This window comes from Eumetopias jubatus, unplaced genomic scaffold, assembly GCF_037043125.1.
Source record: "Eumetopias jubatus isolate StellerSeaLion01/CBP00866 unplaced genomic scaffold, mEumJub1_p1.0 scaffold_3, whole genome shotgun sequence".
NCBI classification, from domain to species: Eukaryota; Metazoa; Chordata; class Mammalia; order Carnivora; family Otariidae; genus Eumetopias; species Eumetopias jubatus.
In genome coordinates this window covers 23,610,024-23,630,253 of record NW_028274809.1, presented here as the reverse complement: position 1 = coordinate 23,630,253, position 20,230 = coordinate 23,610,024, and the positions used below count along the sequence as shown (strand labels likewise).

Below are 20,230 nucleotides of genomic sequence, written 5' to 3'. Positions count from 1 at the left end.
CCCTCTGACTCTGTCTGCATGGGGCAGGAAGGCAAAATACCCCCAGCATGTCTGCTAGGACCCATCTGTGTGATTCTGCGGCTAAGTGGGCACAGGGAAGCTTCATTTCCAGAAGAGAAAAAAAAAAAACAAAACACTTCCATCAAATCAGACATCCCAAAAACTGTCTGACAAGAATTAAAAGTGTAGTGATCAAAGATTATTCTGCTAGTTATTTCTCCTCCTCTGTGGGTCTGATAATTGCAAATGTTTTCATTTTACATTTTTCCCTCTTTAAACAGTTGAATGAATCTAATCATTTGAGGTATCACTAGAAATATAATATAATTATGTGAGAAAATAATATTGGGAAATTTATTATAACTTACAGCTTTTACAGATTGAGGTAGTGACATGATATACATAGATACATGGATATATAGATACAGATTTTTCTATATAAAATTAAGTATGTAATTAGGGGGTACCTGGCCGGCTCAGTTGGTAGAGTATGCAACTCTTGATCTCCAGGTTGTAAATTCAAGCTCCTCGTTGGGTGTAGAGATTACTTAAAAATAAAATCTTAAAAAAAAGTATGTAATTAATTTGTACCTTCAATGTACATAGAATTACTTTCAAATGTAACTATATGCCCTTATCAAAATAATTTCCTTATAAGGCATATCTTTTGGATTTCCAGACACCATACATTCACTTACTCAGTTCAATTTGCCGAGATAAAGTAGGGGGGATACTGGCACAGTTGCCTTCTCTACCATAGTGGAAGACAGCAGCAACCAATGAGAAGAATGGTTAGAGCTTGAGGATCCATCCATCTTTGTGTGACCTGTGGGGTCTGTGTTTAGATCTTTCAGTGCACCTCAAATCTATGCCCTTTCATTGCTCCTTTTAAGCCTAATATACATATATCGTTAAAAGCAAAGATAATCTCAGCAAAATAGAAAGTAATATAGAAAACATAAAATATTTCAAAATTAGCTCTTCTAACTACGGAGAAAAAAGTAAGTCACTAACTTTTCTTCATTTCCCACCTCACCATCAGAAGGCACTATTTAGCTTTCTTTTTCTTTAATGTATTCAGCAAATTGTATTAAGCATATGATATGTAGAGCACCATAGAAAGGCTATAAATATGAACCAAATTATATATCACTGCCCTTGGCAATAATAATCTCACAATCTGGTAGGGAAATCACTTTGTTTAAATAAAATTTGTTATGTTCTAAATTCAAGATGTTTAAAATGCTAAACTTTACTACAGTTATCATGTTCCCTTACTCATAGCAATTCTTAAATGAACAAGTTAGAAAGTTAGAATTCCAGGCGAGGCAGTAATGCAAAAACTTAATCATTGTGTTTAAATTCTCAGTAAATTTCAAGCAATACCTAGAATCTGGCAATCCTTGTTGAAATGACAATGCTTAGGGAAAATTAAGAAAACAGCTAGGACATTTTATATTGACTAGATGAAAGACAATATAGGGGCTCTTATATATCATAGTCTTTGTTACTTATTTTTATTAATTACATTATTTTAGCAGTCAGACTTCAGACTTAGAAAATCTAGGAGCTGGAGAACAGAGCAAAGATACTGCCTTTTTTTTAACCCAAACCCCGGCACCACACCTTTTGTGCTTGCTTTAGATGAGAAAAGAGAATAGAAAAGCAAATTAATTCTGACTGGTTTAAGTGGCTATTTAAGTTTCTAAATTACACAAAATAGTGTATGTAGTTGGAGGAATATGGGCTTTGCAATCAGTCAAATTGGATTTGAATCTATTTTAGACACTTCTTGTGTAAATGTGGGCATTTTACTTAACCTCTTGGTGTCTCTGTTTCTTCATTCTTAAAAAGGTGATAATAATATTTATGATAATATTTTTTGTAATAAATAAGTTACATCATTTAATATATGATACTCATGGGGCACCTGGCATGTGGGAGACTGAGGAGTATCAGCAGCAGAATGATCTGAAGACTTGAAGCCTTAAAACCACCAATAGGAGAGTCTAGTAGGAGGAGATCCTGGTCCCAGAAGTGTCTCAAATAAGTCTTACAGAACACACAAGACTTTTAAAAGAATGCTAACCACAGGAAAGATATTCTAATTTTTTATGAATGACTTAGGGTAACAGTGTTATACTGGTTCTCTTTGTTAATAAAATTCTTCAAGACACATTATTTAGGTCAAAGTACCCCAGCCCTCACCTAACAGCTGCTTCCCTAATCATAGCAAGTTTCTCTAAGCAGAATCACTTGGTGCTCACACCAGACTCACTAGGAAGGTTTGGGGGAAAACACACACACACACACACACACACACACACACACACAGGTGACTAGGCACACCCATGGAACTCTGTTACAGTGGGTCTGAAGTGCATTTCCAACCATTTCTCAGGCAATGTTGGGCCTGGGACCACACTTTGAGAATTACTACATAAGGAAAATTTTCTTAAATGTTTTCAAATATAATGTAAAATATAAAGTAAGATAAAATAAATGGAAACATTTATTTACATAAAAATTAAATGATAAAAGAACATGTATATATTTAGGATAACCAACTGTCTCCTTTATCCATCCCCTCACTGAAAACCACAATTCAACTGAGACATCTTCAGAAGTCAGATCCTTCCAGAAGTAGGATCACACCAAGACTCTAAGCTGCATACTGCATTAAATCCTTCAATTAACTTTCTAGTAATAGCAAACCACTTGTTGTTGGTTAAATTGTGTCCCCCCAAAAGATACGTTCCAGTCCTCACCCCCAGTACTTGTGAATGGTACTGGATTGTAAATAGAGTTTTTGCAGATGTAAGCGTTTAGGATAAGGTCATACTGGAGTAGGGTGGGGTTGTCCTTATAATAAGAGGGAAGCACAGATGGCAATGCCATGTGAACATGGAGGCAGAGGTTGGAACACTGCATCTGCAAGCCAAGAAATGTCAAGGATTTCCAGCCATCACGATAAACAGAGAGAGAGGCATAGATAGAATGTATTCTTCCTCAGAGCCCTCAAAAGGAGCCAGCACTGATGACACTTTTGTCTCAGACTTCTAGCCTCCAGAGCTGTGACAGAATAAATTTGTTTTAAGCCACCCTGTGTGGTACTTTGTTATGCCAGCTCTAGGAAACTAATACAACCTCTTTACACCAGGACCTACAGGATTTTCAGTCTACCTCTTAAATTTGCTTCAAATCTCAATATTTTTTATTGTGTTTCTCTCCCACTCATTTTATTTATTTATCCTTAGGAGGGCAGCATTAAAGAAAGGATGCGAGAAGAAGGTAGGGCAAGTGTGATCATCTCAGCCTGAAATCACTAGAACTCAAGAAAGTTGTACCACTATGGAAGTAGTCTTCTGACCATTTCCCTCTGGCTCTGCATCAGGTTTCTCGAGGTCAGGGCCCTCTTTTAATTATTCTGCACCCTTAGTTTCAACATCCTGGCTGGATTACTTACTTCTGGCTCTGATTTTTGGCTTTCCTCCTGGTTTCTCTTGCCTCTTGCTCTGGGCTTTGACATCTTTTGCAGTGTCCTGCAACTGGACTTGGTAAAACTTTCCACTTGCCTTTCCATTTTGGCTCTTGCCACCTGAAGTTATCCAGTTCATCCCTGTCTATTCCTGAGTCCACTCTTAACAATGAAACAATCTCCTCACCTAAGAAGTCCACTCACCCTTGTGTTTTCCGAAGTATTTCTCTTCATTGCAAGATCTTTCACATCCTTCTCTGCTACTTTTCTTCCCTTCTCCATGTCCCCTGACTTCCAAGGTCCTGCTAGGTTGACTCTTCATGTAACTTCAGTTCTTCTCTTTTCAGGCTGTGGTTCCACTGCCTCTGCTCAGTAATCTCCCTACATTTGCCCTTTGCTCTTTCTTGTCATGTCTTCTGTCTTCAGGACATCATCCCATATTCATCATTGTCTTTAATACTTATTCCACTTTGTTTTTCCTTGCATTGTTGCCCGACACAGCAGGTCTCAACTCTGACTTGTTTGCAATAACTATGTTTCCTGTAAACGCCCGACTTAAATGTTTTCCACATGAAAACTACATGAGGCTGGTGGTTTTACATACAGAGGTTTGTTTTATTAATGCAGGAAAATTTAGATATTTTGTCAAGGGAAAGGTATTTCTACAGACAACTTTGGTTCATTTGATGCCTCCTGTTCTACCCAGTCTCTGTTCTACTTAATCACTGTGATGGATATATTGTGACAAAAGCTCATTTTCATCAAAAGACATTCCCAGAGGGTTTGCTGCTTTGATGAAATGGAATAATTAAATACAGTCTAAAGGAAAGTGGTTGGAAATACATATAATAAAAATTTACTCAGTTTTCATGCTACTGGGAACATTTTTTCAAACTCTTGCTTCTAAATGGCACTCAGACAAAACTCCATGTGAAAGCTTTTTCTCCTTCTAGAAAAAAAGCTTGTTTCTTCAGCAGTTCAATCTAGAACAAAGAAATCAAAAATACTATGTACTAAAAAAAAAATCCACAGCAGAAATTATGTAGAGGCAAGGCAAACTTAACATTAATAAATGAAGCTAATTAGACTTAATTTGCATATTTAACTCATCTTAATTACACATGGATTCAGCAAACATTTTTAAAAGCTTCAATCAATCTTTCACAGACATGGTTAGTTATTTATATGAAATAACAAAAACCAGGTCTTTGTTAATGACTATTCTGTTTCCAATTTATATGCCAGTGAGATTGTTTCAGTAATAATAATGGAGTATGTTTTTCTTTAACAATTTGTAAACCTATAAGGTTAAATTTCTTTGGTTTCACAAAGTTATTAAAAAAAGATTTGCAGATGTAAATTAGAAATAACTAGAAAATTTATTAATAATTTTACTATGTATTAAATTAAGCCACGTGAAATTGCATATGAAATGATATTTTACCATTTGAACATACAAAAAATGACAACTCTATATGACCCAATGTGTTTATTAAAGGAGAAAAAAAGGTAAAAAAAATTTGCGGAAAATGTGAATGTTATATAAATTATTATATTAAATGTTTGACCCTGTTCAATTAAAAAAGGACCTTTATAAAATTCTTGGACATTAATTTTTAAACTTGATAACTAAGGCAGTAGCTATAATAGAAATAGCTACATCTAGCTGGTAATGGACACATTTCGCTTTGTTTTCTTTGATAGTAATTTTCCTTGGTCCTAAAATTTGAAATAAAAATGCATAAAATATGGGCGCCTGGGTGGCTCAGTTGGTTAAGTGACTGCTTTAGGCTCAGGTCATGATCCCAGAGTCCCAGGATCGAGTCCCGCATCAGGCTCCCTACTCAGCAGGGAGTCTGCTTCTCCCTGGGACCCTCCCCTCCTCGTGTTCTCTCTCTCATTCTCTGTCTCAAATAAATAAAATCTTAAAAAAATATGTGTTAAAAAATGCATAGAATACAATTACACAATATAATTCTCTTTAGCTTCAGTAAGTTTTATTTAGGTAATTTTTCTTAAACATTTTTAGGTATTTTACTTTAATTATTTTCTAGAAATATACACAGGAATACTACTATGAGGAGACAGTGCTTCTGTATTGTGACATGAGGGTGTAGCAGGACTGATGAGGTGACTGAGTAGAAAGGGTGCTATGGGCAGGGGCAAAACGTACATAAAACTTTATTCTGTGCAACTGTCAAATGGGTGTGAAACTCAGTGATGAGGGCTCCACTTCCTAGAGTCCCTCTCCATGAGGATTCTTTCATAAAATAAAAAATCGTGAGAGGTTACCCCTTTCATCTGAATTGCCTTGAAAAGGTGGAGGTCATGTGGTGAAGGAAAGAAAAGTTGGTGACAGGAAAACTTATCAAAACTGCTTAGTAACTTGCCTGGAAATGGCCCGTGTGTGTGTGTGTGTGTGTGTGTGTGTGTGTGTGTGTGTGTGTGTAAACTATTTCAAAAATACTTATTGTATACCTCTTATGAGCCAACTCATCTCTGTAGTTAACATTACAAAGTGATGAAGATAATAGATGTCATCTCTGCTCTCACAGAATTTGTAATCTGCATATTGTTACTATGTAATAATTATCATTTACTGAGCACTTGGCTATGTCCCAGGCAGCAATGTAAGCATTTTACATGAATTAACTTCAGTCCTCACAATGGCACCTTCATGTAGATACTCATATTATTTCTATTTTACAGATGAAAAACTGAGGCTCACAGTGTTCCAAGGACATATTAAGTGGCAAAGCCCAAATTCACATCCAAGCAGTGTCACTCCAGACCCTGTGCTCTTAACCATTATATTATATGCATGCATAATATTCATCTGCTTAGATATATGCTCAAATATGACATAAAATTCAACTTTTCATTTTGAAATTGCATAGTAGGTCAAAGTGCATTGATGTAACATATGTAAATTCTATATACAATATAATAAATACTATAAAATAATCTCAGTTTGACTCTTACAAAAAGGTACTGTCCCAATAGCTATCTATTGCACTCCTAAGATATTTTATAAATATTACAATAAAGATATCTCTGACCCTTTGGTTTGGGCTGAATTGTGTCCTTGGAATTGAAGTCCTAACTCTAGTACTTCAAAATGTGACTGTATTGGGAAATGGGGTCTTTAAAGAGGTAACTAAGGTTAAATGAGGTCATTGGGATGGGCCCTATTCCAATCTGATGGATGGTCTTAAGAGCAGATTAGACCACAGACACACACAGAGGTGAGACCATGTGAAGATATAGGGAGAACACAGCCTTCTACAAGTCAGGGCGAGGCCTCAGAAAGAAACTAACCTGCCAATGCCTTGATCATATTCGAGCCTCCAAAACAGTGAGAAAATACATTTTTGTTGTATAAGCCACCAGTCTATGGTACTTTGTTATGGTGGCCCCAGCCAACTAAAACACCCTTAGTCCTCTCTGTGGTGTCAAAGGATGAGACCACCAGTCAGTATCTGAAACCAAAAATAAATAAATAAATAAAAACTGAATTTATCATATACTTCAGTGAAAAAGAGTTATACTAATTGAGCAGATCCAATTGCTGATTTTATATCCAGTTTTTGTGGAGAGTTAATTTTGGAAAGTTGGTTACAGAAGTAGGAGTGGGTTCGGTCAGTCTTAAAAGAGTGGTTTGTGTTGGTTATAAAGACTTACTTTTTGTCTGTTATCGAGGTGGAAGAAGGTTAATATGAGCTTTAGGAACGTGTGCACTGTAGTGAATCTTTGGCCAGTTGGCTGAATTTCCAAATCATGAGTCTGATGCTATTTGGCTTTTTGAGAAGTGTTCACAGAAGTTAGTTGTCATTGATTAATTAGTTTTCAAACCAGTTCTGGTTGTTTACTTGTAAGCAGGGCTATGGAACTGTTACTAATTGATTGGACAAGTTTAAAACTAGTTCTGGTGTTTGTTACCATGACGATGAGTCTTTTCCTAGGAAAGTGGTGATTTTTTTTTTTTTAATTCTCAGTGGCCAACAAAATATAAGTAGAAGAAATAGAAAAGACTACAAATTAATCTACAATTGGTAATATCTCTTATTTGTGTAGGCATTGTGCTAATTCTTTATACAAATTTCTCCAACTATAAATGGGAATTTAATATATTACCAGTTTCATACAGTAGAGATTAAAAGAGTTACTCTGTGCAAAGTACTTAGTGTGGTGTTTATATAAATGAGAGAGATAACAGTCACTTTCCAATAAACTGAATTCTAAATGCTGCAATTTTATTCTAGTATCACATTTTTTCTCACTACAGTGTACGACCTCCCTCAATAAAATGCTCAATAGTGTGATTTCATTTATGTAAGAATTGAGGTAGATAACATGACACAGTAAAGAAAAGTGAATGTATGTGTACAGACTATCCCAGGAAATATGCAAAAGATACTATTACAGTGGTTGCATCTGGGATGGCCTGAGATAGGAGACTAACTTCTCATTAGATAATCTCCTGTACTATTTAAGTATTCAACCATATTCCTATATCCCTTTTCTCCAATACAGTAATGCTGATAAAAAAAAATTGTTGGGATGTTTTTACTAAGAAGGGCATGAGGGTACTTGCTGAGGTGATGGGAATGATCTATATCTTAATCTAAATGGCAGTTACACAGATACATACAGATAAAAATTCTATCTATGTATAATAAAAATTCATTGAGCCCCTAAGATCTGTGCATTTTCCTGTGTGTAAGTTATATGTTGTATGCCACTAAACACACTTTAAAACATCAAAAAGACATTTTAAAAGATAGCTTTGTTAAAGCTAAAAACAAAAGCAAAAGCAAAACAAAAGCAAACAAAACAAAAGCAAAAACTGTGAGTTGGGGAGGCTTACTTTAAAGTCTGCTTTGTTTTTTTTTTCCAAAAGAATATTGAATCCATTGGTCAAATAAATAAGTCCTTACAAGGAGAAACTAAGTTAGTGAATATTAGTTCTTTAATGATTTTAGTGATGGTATTTTTGGCTGCTTAGTTTATGAATATTTGTTATTTTATGTTTTATGATTATTTTATGATTTTATTGTAGAACTAGTTTTTAAGAGTTTTTAAGCTTTTCTTTTGTCTTGAGTATTAGGCTTCTAACAAGTATGATTTTAATATTTTTTCAGCTTTTCACATTGGCACTATTAATAGTAGAAAAGTTTCAATAAGATTAAACTTCCTGCATTGGGTTTATGTCAGTCAAGTAAGGCTAGATTGTGTTACAAAAAAAACATACAACCTCTAAAACACAGCAATATTTATATCTTGCTCTGGGTCTGTGTCCTCTGTAGGTTGGAAGGGGAGGTTCTGCTCACTGACTCACCTAGGATCCAGGATGATCTAGCAGGCACCTTAATTGCTTTGCCGTTAGACAGGTGGAGTTGGAGAGAACAGGAGAAGGTTATTACATGTCATTTCCACTCACAACTCTTGGGCCAGAAATCATTATGTGGCCCCACACAACCATGGGGGGGAGGGGGAGAGGGGCAGAAGGTGTACATCTACAGAAAGGAAAAACATTGGAAAAATTTGGCAAATGGCATTGAAAAGCTGCCTCTACCTTTCTCCCTTCAAATTCTTGCACATTGAGAGTTAGATGATTTTGTAATTACACAAAGAGGAGTTACTGTCTTGCCTTTGGCACTCTTTCTCTGCCATGATGGATTAGTGCTTCTGTTTTCTCATCTCTAGAATAGGTTACAATAGTACCCACGTTGTTGAATTGTTGTGAGGATTAAATGTGATAATAAATAAAGCACTTAGCACAAGGCTTTAGTTACATAATAAACACTGAATCAATGTAAAGCTGCCTCCTTCCCCAGGAGTCATCAACTATCTCCATGTACTTGTTTAGAGACAATGACATAGTCAATGGGTAAATATGCTACTGGGTTAGAACCATGTTGTGGGAAAGGAGTTGAGAAAAATAAGACTGTGCACATTATATGGCATGACTAATCAAAATGAAAATAAATATTGGGAAGAAGACCAAGCTATTTAACCAAAAATGAGGTATCTGGTGAGGGTAGATTTTTTTTCCAATTTTTGGTTGTGATCACTCTGTAACTGTTTACTTTTTTACTTAAAAACTGTTTATCAAATCCTACCACAGCTGTCTTGGGCTTTGGGGATAATAAGACTGGTGGGCAAGACAAATTTCTAAAAAGTTTCTCCTGTGGAACTATATTCTAGTGGGAAGAAACTAACAATAAACAAGGAAACAAATTCTTAAATGATTTTAGATCATGGTGAGTGACATGAAAAAAATAAAACAGGGTGGCCTATTCACTGGGTACCAACACCTGTGGGAAGCCCACTTAATCCCCAGAATTCAGGGGCTTAACACATTGGAAGCTTAGTTCTCACTGATGGAATGTCTAGTTGGAAAGTCCTGATTGGTGGCTTTTCTCCTTATGGTAGTTCAGAAACTCAGGCTAGTTCCATTTGTGTTTTTCCATCTTCCAGAACACTTCTGTGTAGAGTCTGCAAGCAGATAACAATAAAGAGCTTACAGGATTGTGTGGGGTATTTTAAGGGCCAGGCCTACATGCACTGGACAGAAGTCAGTCACGTTGTCACAGCTGACCTCAAGTCTGCCTGAGTGCCCAAGAGAAAAAGGAAAGGGATTTTATAAAAGTTTCTGCTACTATAGGAGAGGATATGGGAGAGGAGGCAGGAATATTAGATATCAGACATCACTGAAAATGTTGTGTTTGTGTTGAAAGCAGCATGGGAAGAAGGACAAAGACGTGTATTTAGCTACATGAAAACATCCAAGGTAGAGAAAAACAGGACGTTCAAAGTCAGGAACATCCTAGGCCTATTAGAAGAAGAGGAAGGCTAATATGATAGTGTTGTTTTTGTCACTAGATTTACTTATTTATTGATCCTGACAGGAAACAGGAGGTTTCTGGATCAGTGATCAGACCATTTACTCACTGAGCAGCTTATGTTGATTTGCCATTTCCGCATTCCCCATGGAGAGAAGCTGCGAGAGCCAGGCGTACCCCACAGGTGCAGTGAGGTCATGTATCATGAAAAGGAACCCCCAAATTATGAAAGTCAGAGCCCTTGTGCCCCTCCCAGGAGGCAAGGTGATGGGGAGAGGGAGAAATCTTTGTTGGAAATGTAAATAGATCCTCTCTGGGAAGAGAAGAGATAAGCCTCTAGGCTTGCAACCCCTGAAATGTAAATGAATACCTCAGAGAGAGATGCACCTAAATTTCTCCAGAGATCTCTGTCTTTATGGTTGGATTGTTATTCAATCATCCTTTAATCCAGGTGTCGTACTGTTTGCTCAGAAAGCCCTGACCATGCAGAAACATGAATATAGTCATGCAGCACCGTGCATGAGAAGGAAGAATGGTAAAGGATGAGGTGTAATAGGCAAACAGGAGCCAAACAGTATGGAGCCTTTGGAACAAAGTAAAGAGTTTGGAATTTAGGGTGCTGGGTGGCTCAGATGCTTAAGTGTCTGCCTTCAGCTCAGGTCATGGTCCCAGGGTCCTGGGATCGAGTCCCGCATCGGGCTCCCTGCTCCTTAGGAGCCTTCTTCTCCCTCTGCCTCTCTCTCTCTCTCTCTCTCTTTCTCTGTCTCTCATGAATAAATAAATAAAAATCTAAAAAAAAAAGAGTTTGGAATTTATTCTGAGTATGATGGTAATTGTTCAGGTGGCTGTTACCAGGAGCATGGCATGATCTGATCCAGGTTTTATTGATCACTCTACTGGCTATGAGAGGAATAGATGGGCAGTGGGGTGAGAGTAGAAGCAAGGAGACCAATAAGGATGCTCCTACTGTCTTTGGGCTCAGTATGATGGCTGATTTCCTGCACAGAGTAGTAATGGTAAAAAAGGGACAGAGGTGGGCATAGTAGGGCTTTATGTTGAAGAAAAAGCTGATGTGCTGGATGAGGGATGTGTAGGGGTGGGGGTAGAAGGAGAAGTATTCTAATTCTCAGATGTGTTATTGCCTAAGGTTTTTTTGTTTGTTTGAGCAACTGGTAGTGCCATTTACTTAGAGGGAAAGACTTGGCAAGTGTAAAGATAGGCAGTTGAGAAGTAGTAAGTCAAAAGGTCTTTTGCATATTCTGTCTGACATGCCGTATCACCAGCAGGAAACAGATGACACACGAAGTAAACCCAAGTCGAATGTTTACAGAGATGTGAATGGTGTTAAGGGAACAAACACGGCACCCAAGGGCTAGCAACAATGGGAAGCCTGAAGGGGCAAGGGAAGGAGAACATTACTGGATACGGCGGAGCTGTAGTCTTGGGAGAGGGCCCACATAACATGAGTGGGATTAGGTAGAAAACAGGACCACTGACAAAATCACAGCTGAACAGGAAGGGAGCTCAAGTAGTCATTTATCTGCCCTCTATATCTTTCTGCTTTTTCATATCCTGCTGGTGCTTCCCTCTGGCTGAATCCAACCAGACGCCAGAGGGCTTGTGTGCCCACGGTGATGTGATTGGTAGGAAGCAGGGCACAGACTTAGGGCAGTGCCACAGAGGGAGTGAATCTGATGGACAAGCAGAAAGAGCAGCACTGATGCCTCTACTTCTCTTTACTGGGCTCTTTAAAGAAAGAGAGAGCTAAGGGCAGAAATGGCCTGGAAGTCATCAGCATTTCCGTGGTTTATGTTGCAGCTTAAGAGCTAATGTTTGTTAAGCTCTTACTTTGTGCTAGGCATGCCACCAACATTTCACATGCATCTTCCAATTCAATTCTCAAAACAAACCTAGAGGTTAAATACCATTACCCTGAGTAATGGTATTTAACCTCTAGGTTTGTTTTGAGAACTAAATGAGGCAAATGACACACAGCGAAGTGAAGCAATTTGTTTAAGGTCCCACAGCTATCAGGTAGCAGATCCAAGAACTAAGTCCCAGACGTTTCTATTCCCAGGACCAGTGATAGCAATCATCACTGCACGTAGCTTCTCTGAGAGAATCAAATACTGGAGCAATGACATATTGGGTCACATGGGTTTTTTCTTATAAGACTCTTCCCTCTTTTACATTTTCTTTCCACTTCTTTGAAAGAAAACAATCCTGACAAGAATTCACCAAAGAAGATATTCCAAATTTTAACATCCTGGTTTGGGTATTGCTTTTGATTAAGGCTGTTTGCAGACTAGAATATTAGTAACCCACATATTCCCTGTACCACAAAAAGAGTAGATTCACTTTTATCTTGGGAACAAAGCTGGATAGAAAAGCTTTTTTTAACTTTTCTTAATTCATGAAACATTTATCTTCAAGTCAGGTTTTGTTATAGCAGCACAAATGTGGTCCGTCAGCATTTCCATTATAGCCCCATATTTCCAGGGCTTTTCAAGAGTGCCTTAGAGATTCCACTTTGAATTAAAACTTGGCATTCAGGATTTGAATCAGAAAACTCCATTTTCCTTAACAATTAATCAAAGAGTTTAGAGATTCTCACTTTAGCAGAGCACCAAATGTAAAACTTTTATAATGCAAAAAAACATTTTGCTAGTTTAAATATATATTTTTTTAAATATTAGCACTCACTATGCAGGTGTAATATTATACAACTATATATGATATTAATTCTAAAAGAAAATTGACTATAAAAGTTCCTAAGATAATATATGAAAACTTATAATATCTTACACTTTGCCTTTTTGGCTTTGTAAGTAATTTATTTCTACTTTGGTAATTTAGAGGATTTGAAGTTCTCAGCATAATTGGTTTAAAGTTGTAGCAGCGTCAAGATAGTGAACCAGAATAACATGGGTAGGGGAGATCCTGAAAGAGTGCCAAAGTATTTCAACATATTTTTGTGAAATTTAAATTCCTGTGGGGAAATTTTGCATTCTGTGAAAAGGGATTAACAGCATGTATTAATTCTGTAAATAAATATTTGAAGTTTAACTTGCTGAACACAATGGCGATAGTGAGGACTCAATAGAGCTTAGTTATAAAACCTTTCCAACTTTGCTTAGTTCCAAACTATTCCATGAATGTCCTATAACAATGAGGAGACATGCTGATGATCCTCTATCTTTCCGATCTCATTTTGTAATCTTTTATGTAATCTTTCCTCCAGCCGTAATGGTTTAGGACTAAGTAATCAGAGTAGATGAAGCGTTTTAGCAAGCCTACTCTACTTCTCATTTATTTGTCTCCATCCACATTGGCTTCCTTGCTATTGTAGAAACACACCAGGTAAACTCCGATCTTTGAGACATTTGCTCTACCTTTTCTTTCTTCCTGGAATAGTTTTTTTTTTCTAGATGTCTTCTTGGCTTGCTTCAATCCTTGTTCAAACCTTACTTTTTGAGTGTAGTCAAACCATATCATTCTACTTGATAATTTGGTTTGCCCTTAGCCCCTCAATCCCAAAACTCATAATACCCCTTACCCTGTCTGACTTTTCTTCTTTTCACAATACTTATGATCTTCTAACACACTTTATACCTTTCTAAAATATCTATTTCCACCCTCTCCCCTTATAAAATAAGGTTGATGGAGACACAGTTCTTTGTTTTATTCACTGACAGATCCTAAGCACCTAGAATTGTGCCTGACATAGATTAATTGCTCAAAAATATTTGTTGAATGAATACATTGTTGAATTAAATCTGAAATTTAGCCCATAACAAGAATCTACAAACAATATTCCAGATATAACTCTCTCTGGTTCTTCTACAAAATTTGTGTTATTTCCCTAAGATAATTAAGAATGCCCTTTGAACATTGGTGTCAAAATGAAAACTCCCCACATTTAAAGCCCCTGTGTAATGTGTTATGAGCCCAATTTGCTTGAAATAATTTAAACTGAAATTTGGAAATTTTTGTAGTTAATTTTAATTTTAGTTATTATTTGGAAAAGATGACCAGAATGGGTAGATGTGAAATATAGTTTTCATAAAAACAAATGCTTAGTTTGTGTTAAAAATGTTTTATAACATTTTTATACATATAATGATATTAATGCCAAACTGTGGAAACTCAGGAATTAAAACATGATCTCATAATCTAAAACAAACAAAAAAAGAACCCCACATCCCCACCAGTGATGGCAATGATGTGCTGAAAACAAGCACCCTCTATAAGGGCTTCACTACTTGGCCCCATGGCTTGAAAACTATGCTAATTGCAAGATGGAGTCATATGGTGAAATTTCACCACCAGCTCAATAGTGTAAAAGTGAGGATACTAGAGTTCCAGTGCACAGACAAGCAGTGATGACACACTTACCAACATAGCCTTGACTGATTCTGAATGGTAGCTGATAGCAAAAGCTAGTATTTTCAATCATGAGAATGTATTAACTTTATTATTGGACTAAAGCAATACTTTTTTTGTGGGGGTTGAGGGGTATAAGCAGTTTATTTGGTTGCTGTCCCAGGAAGTAGAAGTGAAGAAGCAAGGAGTGAGCTAAAGAAGAGAGCAAGACCCAATAAAGGATACATTCTTGATCCATTTGCCCTGTGGGCAACTAAGGCTAAATCCTGCTGAGGATTCTCTGATGAATAATTGTAGAACACACAGCCTTAGAAGCATTCCTTTAAACAGCACTGTCCAATAGGACTTTCTTGATGATGGAAATGTTCTACGTCCACATTGTCTGCTATAATAGCCACCTGGAATATGGCTAGTATGACTGAGGAATTGAGTTTTTAATTTTATTTAATTTTATTTATTTATTTTTTTAAAGATTTTATTTATTTATTTGAGAGAGAGAATGAGAGAGAGAGAGAGAGAGCACATGAGAGAGGGGAGGGTCAGAGGGAGAAGCAGACTCCCCGCCAAGCAGGGAACCTGATGCGGGACTTGATCCTGGGACTCCAGGATCATGACCTGAGCCGAAGGCAGTTGCTTAACCAACTGAACCACCCAGGCGCCCCATAATTTTATTTAATTTCAATTAATTTAAGTGTAAATAGTCATATAAATGGCTGGCTAGTGACTACTCGATTGGACAGCTCAGCTCTAAAGGATCAGATTTTCAGGCATTAATCACTAATTCCCATCCCCCATTTGTCAAGGTATATGGAGGAAGGGGTATTAACTCTGTCATACTTCCAACCTAGTCTGCATAGAGGCTAAGATATCTGCCAGGGTTGGGAGAAATCCCTAAGGAAGAAAAGTTGAGAGGAACACTGTCTTGATATAAGGAAACTTAACGCAATACTTTAAAACAAATAAAATTAATTACCTTTTGATTTCTTTCACATATTGAATGGAATTTATTTGATTTTATTTCTGCTTTGTCTTCCTAGGGTAACTGTGAGCAGTCACTTTATGGTCACATGCATTCTATCAATGATGCCACCTTCACTCCTAGGGTGAGTTCAGTTCTCCCAATGAATACTTTTAATATTTCATATAGACAAGTTAATTTTACTGAAACAAAGTACCAGGAGAAAATGGTAAGTTAACAGGGCAAGGAGAACAAATTCCAGAATTAATTATGACAATGGAAAAAATATATAGATAGTTTCGGTTGTAGAAGTTTAAAAAACACACACAATATACAGTGGTAGGAACAATGAGGAATTCTATCTTTAACTCCACTTAAACACATTTTTAAAAGCATCTTGTCTAATGCGGGCTCAAGAAAGTAAATGGGATATAAACTTGTAAATATTAATGTAGAATCATAAAAATAATGAAAATGCTTGAAAGGAAACCCAAGAATAAAAAAGCCATCAAAGAAAAATAGACTTTCTTCAGGTTAAAACAGAGCAACCTTAATTTGACAGCTTTTCAATTACTCATTGAAAGGTTTCAAATATATCTTTTTCCAAATAAACTGATGACATAGCAGAAGTGTTTATCCACAGCTTGAGGTATTCAGATATCAGGATGATTTCACCAACTATGAAGATTATTAAACACTGCTTTGAGTCACTAAGCTAATTGAGGTTGTCTTTAAAACGGTACAGATAATACTCATGGAAGGATGATTTAAGTTTGTTCTTTCTCAGATGAAAGCTACTTGACTGATAGATGACCTCTCAAGTCCTTTCAAACTCTATGATTTAATTATACCTAACATTTTAATTTGTCTCTAAATTCCCAGTAGAGTGTAAATCTTAATTCCATACCCCTCTTCTTTCCCAATTAGCTAAAAAATCAATCTGATAGATTACCTACCTCTAACTTCAAAATGACAGCATCGTCAAAATTCTGATACTATCATGCTATTATTATTCTTTTAGGCAGAAGAAAAATGTTCACTAAAAGTATTTCTTCTAAAGGAATGTTATTTGCTCCAACTAAAATTATACTGGTGGCATTGTGATTGACACCTGGAATGTTAGTGATGGGCTCAACTACAATTATATTTTAACAAATTCATCTTATTAAGTAATTTCCATTTAATTGACTTTGTTGAGCCAATATATTATGGCTTGTTTCTAGGTACCAAGTAAAATTTTATTTTTAGCAGAGTATAGAGTCATTTAAGCACTGTGAACCCATATGATATAGGATATTTATGCTAAAAATCTATTAAATGGCTTATAGTTTCACATACCCTAAGAAAATTCAATGGAAACTAAAATGAAATAAATTATTTTGTGAGTCAGGCAGTTTATTTTGGTAAGCAATAACATAGCTAAAAAAGACATGCCATTTAACATCCCAAATAATAAAATTAATAAATATAAAATTAGCCAAATTAAATTTATTCATTTAGCAATCAAGGGACACATACATTAAGTACATATAGTTAAAAGGCAAGATGATGTATATGAGGTCCAGGTGTCCAACATCAAAGTGGCTAACCTGTTTTTGTTTATACACTTTGTCCATACCAAAGGACTATTACCACATTATTCCAAATCAACATCCCCAGGCCCCATTAAATGCTTCCATTAACTTATCTCTTCTTTGCTGTAAATGTTTAATAACTATTAAGGAAATTATATTTTATGATGATAACTGACACGGGTGAAATTTTTGGTCACATATGTTAATTGTTTTGAAAACTTTTATTTCACATACTTGCCAAAGAATGTCAAGAGATTAGGAGGTAGCAGTGACTGAAAGAGCACAAAGACTTTTACTCAAGGACGTGGCATTGTGACACAGTTCACATTCAAACAAACTATCAAACAAAGCTGTCATAATAAATGCATTATACAGTGCATATATAGCAGGAAGAAATTTGAATATTTAGAATTAGACTTGCTAATTATTTGATGCTTTAGGGAAATGACTTCAAGTTGCATTACTAGTTAAAAATGCATTTAGCTATTTATGTAAACATAATTTAGGAAAGTTCTACAATTTTAGATTTGTAAGCAGAAATCACAAATGTAAAATTCAGTGTTATGTAGCTAGCAACCAAGAATCACAGAAGCAAATATACAACATATAATGGTTTTGTATGGTCCTAAAAAGCTATGTAAATTGAATTGTATTTCTATGTTGTATTATTAGGATTCTGATATTTTTATTTCTGACTAATCTTCCCATTGGAAATAGATACTTATTTAAAACTTCTTTTTTTAAAGTAAACAGTTAATGAAACATTTTAAGGAATTATGAAAGGGCTTTACTAAGTCCATTTTGTGAAGCAAAAACAAAAATTAAAAAAATTGACAGTAATCGCTGGACACAGAAAATTCAATATAAATTAAAAACAAAACAAACTAACAACTACGTAAAAACACATAGCAAGAAAATGAGTAAGGTATCCCTATCAGAGTATCCTCCACATTTAATTTTCCAGGAAGTAGTCTGACCTGCTGGAGATTCCATCAGGCCTTCTAGTAGCTCTTGTTGCATCCCCCAAGAGGGATGTGAGAGATAGGAAGGGTATTGAAATCAGATTAGAGGACAGACATAACTCTCTGGGAATGCAAGTCTAAGTAATAAGGGAAAACCTGCTGGCTTAGAATGTCTATCCATAACAGAAATAAATATAACACATTTTGTATATCAAAATGGCCATAAAATCAAAATGAAAACATCAAAAAGCCAAATACTAATAAAACATAAAGGTACGGAAAAAGGTTAAGTCCAGTCTGCATTTTCTATCCCTAGGTATCTTTCCCTGCACTTTCTACCCTTAGGTGTCAGAGGTTATGGATCCAAGTTGTTTGATAAGGAGTGCCCCCGGAAATCATGTCTAAGTCAGCTTCGGTTTAAAGGTCATTAAGGAAAAAAATTGACTTTCAGAATTGATTGAGGGATCATGGATCAAATGAGAGGTATTAAACTCCAAATTACACCAGCATTCCACTGAAATCCTAAAGTAGATTCACTGCTGGGAACAGATTTTACTGCTTAGAACCTCCCAGCCACTTTCCCTCATTCTTTGAAGACTAGAGTTCCTAAATCATTGTCTTTCTCTATACATGTGGCCCATGCGCCACTCTGACCACTTCCTTGACTGCATTTTCTCCACCACCCTTTTTTTCCTCAGCTACGTATTCCTAAAGTCAGACTCTGAACACCTTGTCATTAACTGTAAATGTATCATGTCCAAAATCTCAATTCCAAGCACACTTTTCTGAACGTATCTGTTTGTCTTTCCACGTCTTAAGTAAATCCAGTACAACAAATTTTGTCCCTCACTGAGGGCTCTAATCTGTTAAAATCTTACTCACCATCTTATCACCCCTTCTGCCTTCACTTAGCATTTTACCCCAGCTTAGGTTCTTTAGTTATCGTTCTATCAATTCCATTGCAAAGGACTTTAGTTCAATTTGATTTCATTTCCTCTACATAGCATACTTGGCAAATCTACATTCTTTATAGAAAAGATTTAAAAATGTGGAGATTTTAAAATACTATACCATCAAACTGGTTGTTTTCTGTTTTTTGTTATTTGAATATAGTTGACACAAAATGTTACATTAATTTCAGGTGAACAACTTAGTGATTTGAGAAGTTTATACATTACGCTATGTTCATCACAAATATAGCTACCATCTGTCCCATTACATTGCTATTAAAATGTTATTGACTGTATTCCTGATGCTCTGCTTTTTATTTCCATGTCTTACACATTCCATAATTGGAGGCCTATATCTCCCTCTCCCTTTCACTCATTTTGCCCAAACCCCCACCACCCTCCCCTCTGGCAACCATCAGTTTGTTCTCTGTCTTTACAGTTCTGCTTTTTGTTTGTTTACTTTTTTTTTTAGATTCCATTTATGAGTGGAATCATATGGTATTTGGCTTTCCCAGTCTTACTTATTTCACTTAGCAAAATCCCCTCCAGGTCCATCCATGTTGTCTCAAATGACATGATCTCATCCTTTTTATGGCTGTGTAATATTCCACTATGTATATATACCACATTTTCCTTATCCTTTTGTCTATTGATGGACACTTGGGTTGCTTCCATGTCTTGGCTATTTTAAATAATGTCCCAATAAACATAGAGGTGCATATATCTTTTTTAGTTAGTGTTTTGGTTTTGCTTGGGTAAATACACAATGGTGGAATCATTGGATCATATAGTATTTCTAAACATTGCACAAGGGTTCCTTTTTCTCCACACCCATGCCAACACTTATGTCTCTTGTCTTTTTGATTTTGGGCATTCTAATAGGTATAAGGTGATATGTCATTGTGGTTTTGATTTGCATTTCCCTGATGATCAGTGATGTTGAGCATCTTTTCATGTGTCTGTTGGCCATCTGTATGTCTTCTTTGGAGAAAGGTCCATTCAAGTTTTCTGCCCATTTTTTAATCAGATTGTGGGTTTGTTTTTTGTTTTTTGTCTTTTTGGTTTTTTTTTTTTTTGATA

At 36.1% G+C, this 20,230-nt stretch overlaps 1 protein-coding gene across 2 annotated transcripts in view; it reads left to right on the top strand.

The window, feature by feature from the left end:
• Positions 1-20,230, top strand: part of SPAG16 (sperm associated antigen 16) — a 951,181-nt gene that overhangs the window by 620,915 nt on the left and 310,036 nt on the right. For both annotated transcript variants that reach the window (XM_028112215.2, XM_088022037.1), the window contains one exon: positions 15,744-15,809. In XM_028112215.2, coding sequence (XP_027968016.1) covers positions 15,744-15,809 — 66 coding nt within the window. The remainder of the gene's footprint in view (positions 1-15,743; positions 15,810-20,230) is intronic.